The 2,970-nt window shown below is 46.0% G+C and overlaps 1 protein-coding gene across 1 annotated transcript in view; it reads left to right on the top strand.

Moving 5' to 3' along the window:
* The window catches only part of DAZAP1 (DAZ associated protein 1), a gene marked incomplete at its 5' end in the record, with an annotated part of 20,861 nt that extends 19,457 nt beyond the window's left edge, over positions 1-1,404 (top strand). The window contains one exon of the mRNA XM_010296842.1: positions 403-1,404. Coding sequence (XP_010295144.1) covers positions 403-575 — 173 coding nt within the window. The remainder of the gene's footprint in view (positions 1-402) is intronic.
* Between the last annotated feature and the right edge of the window lie 1,566 nt (positions 1,405-2,970).

Raw genomic sequence — 2,970 nt, 5'->3', positions numbered from 1 at the left:
TCTCTGTGGACCCTGACAGTTTTTAGCCAATAAAAAACCCAACCCAAACCGAAATACAAATATTCAGAATGAGCTGACAGCAAACCTGCAAGCCACTTCAAGCTTCTGAACAGCCGTAATATGACAGTTTAACTACCAGCTTGGGTAGGATTACCTCAAAAGTGAAAATTGCCATTTCTGCATACCTATGCAGTTCTGCTTTTTGCCTGTTTCTTCTGTATAGGAGGTAAATAATTGCAAGAACTGAAAGCAGCGGCTTATCTTAACATGTGAGACCGAGGTGTTTGTTCCTGAGGCCGTGCACGGGGGGAGGGAGCGGCATCAGGTTTTGAGTTTGCGCCTCTGTTGTGTGTGCGGATGATACTGGAAGCTTACTCTGCTGCCTTTTCCCCTTCTCCCCAGGGTATGGACAAGACTTAAGTGGTTTTGGACAAGGTTTCTCTGATCCCAGCCAGCAACCCCCTCCCTACGGAGGCCCCTCGGTGCAACCATCAAGTGGCCCACCGGCAGGAGGAAGTGGTTTTGGACGAGGACAGAACCATAACGTGCAAGGATTTCACCCCTACAGGCGCTAGCGTGGGCTGGCAATCAGGGAATTCTGCCCACACAGGGATGTCTGGTACCAGCTGAACCCAGGAATCCCAGACTTCTGAACTTGTGACAATCACATACTTGATGGAAGAAAAACCTAACAACATTTTTGGGGGTGGGGGGGGTGGGGGGTAAGGTGGCTTCTGAAGGCAAAGCTGTGGGTGTTTGGACTGCAGTTTTTAAATATTTTCCTTTCTCTTAACCCATCAGCACAAATAAAGAAAATGTCACTGGTTCAAACTACAGGGTTTTAAAAATGTCTTCAGCTTTAATTCAAAACTTCAGGTTTCTTTTTTTTGAAATTATTTTTCCTGAGCCTTTGTTTTACCGTATATTGTAAACTTTTATGTTTAAAAGAAAAAAATATATACATTTACAGATTGTGAAATTTTTAAGAGAAATTTTCTACTATGTATGCTGGCTTATTTTTTAATTTAAAACAGGGTTTCCGTTAGCACTGTTGGAAGTGAGGGTAAGCTGCAACCCCCTTACTCCTGACATTAGCGGTGGGGCGGATGGTTCAGAAACTCTGGGAGTTAAAAGAAATCTACTGAGTGTATTTTGCTTTTGTTACCTGATGGTATAGAACTGGTAACAAGGCAGGTGCAGACTTGTTGACGCACAGAGTCACTTACGAAGCGCAGCGTTAGATCTGTGCTTCGAATGCTTTCAAATCCTCTGTGGATTTCATTCGGGGTTAACGGAGGCCTTGTTAAGATGTAGATTTCCCTCAGGCAAAAGGTTTAGGTGCATTTTGCACTAACCAGTGATTACCCCTGGTTTGAATAAAGAGAAGTACATTTGGATTAGAAACACAAGCCTGTCTCCATTTTTTTTTTCTTTTGACAAAAAAGTTTCTTGTGAATTTGTGTTTTCATGAGAAATCAATTGGCAGCCTTGAAAATCACCTCTTAACATCAGTATACAGGCTTACGCTGTGCCTCAATGGACTGTTAAACTACTAGCAGTGGAATTAAGTCAGTAATTCCTCATGCCCATGCAACTCTTACCCTCTTCATGAGAGAACCAGCTCTGCTGGTAACGGGTCTGGGGATGGCACTGTCGGATTTGCTTTGTAGAGGCTTGAAGAGCCGTGTCAACTGCTGCTGGCTCTGACCTGGGCTGGATTTGACGTGGTGAAGGACTCTTGCCTTGAGTTAGGTCATTTGCTCGTTGATAACGGTGACGTGCTTGGGTTGAGTGCTGCTCTTCATCTGACCGTGGAGCTTCAAGGCGCTGTGAAAAATGTGTTCTTGCAAGCTACAAGTAGGACCTGTAGAGATCTCATGGATTTGTGTGCCTCCAGGAGAGTGCCCCTCATCTATCTCTCTTCCCCCCTCTTGGAATTTGGAGTAATCTTGCTGGTGACATGATCTGCTAGTGCTTAGTCCAGGGTAGTGATCTTAGTTTCTGTCCTGACGCAGTTACATGTGCTCTCGCTACGTTGGATTGATGATCTGTTACTGTGGGGTTACTGTGTACCCCCTCTTTTGAGGTTCTCTCCGTAACTGCTGAGAGCAGCATAGACCAGGTAAAACATGGATTTCTGAGCATCTTACTGTGTAGATTACTGTCATAACTTTGACCTGGGTCTTCTAGGATATTGTGTCAGTGTTTGTCTTGTTTAAATGTGGGGTTAAGCCTGTAGGAGATGAATGTCTGAACGTGATAAATGAGTGCTGTGTAGTGAAACTGGTCGTTGGCTCGAAGGCAACAACGTGCTACATGTTGTCCGTCCTTTATACGCGAGTCTGAGGCAAGCTGCTGTGTCCAAACCAAACCTTACCCAAGGAGCCTTCTCCAGGGGTTGTACTGCTGGGTGTGCATCTGTGCTTGTTAGTCCTCCCTGCTCTCGTTAATCGGGCTTAACTCCAGGAGTTGATAGTAGTGCACTGCTGCAAGTTTAAAAGACTTTGCAGGAGCAGACGTGGCGTTGCTCAGCACGGCTTGAAATTCAGGATGTGTTGGGATATAGCTGTGGCACTGGAGGTCACTGTGGTGCTCTCGGAAGGACTTTGACCGGTTCAGAGGGTTTTTCGTGGTTTGGATTGTACTGGTTCCACTCGCTGCAAGCCCTTCTGGCTCTGCTCCTTGCTCGGTTGCTTCCAACGAGCTCAAAGTGCACGGTGCTTCCCTGCCAGAATGGGAGATGCTCCTCTTGCGTTCCGTTTGCCCAGGTGTAACTTGTGCTCTGCCTTCAATGTGGTGTGACCGCTCTGACTCCTCGACGAGGTTTGGTTTGTAGTTTATTGCGATGTGAAATACACTGTTGAAAATGGTGTAATGCAAAACCGTGGCACTTTGACACGCAGAATGGGAGAAGACCTAAAGTCGCTGCTCTGCTGCCTTTCAAGCTCTTCTTGGATAACAGGTTTTGGA

Source organism: Phaethon lepturus, unplaced genomic scaffold, assembly GCF_000687285.1.
Source record: "Phaethon lepturus isolate BGI_N335 unplaced genomic scaffold, ASM68728v1 scaffold23241, whole genome shotgun sequence".
NCBI lineage: Eukaryota > Metazoa > Chordata > Aves > Phaethontiformes > Phaethontidae > Phaethon > Phaethon lepturus.
This window is presented reverse-complemented; position numbering and strand designations above follow the sequence as displayed.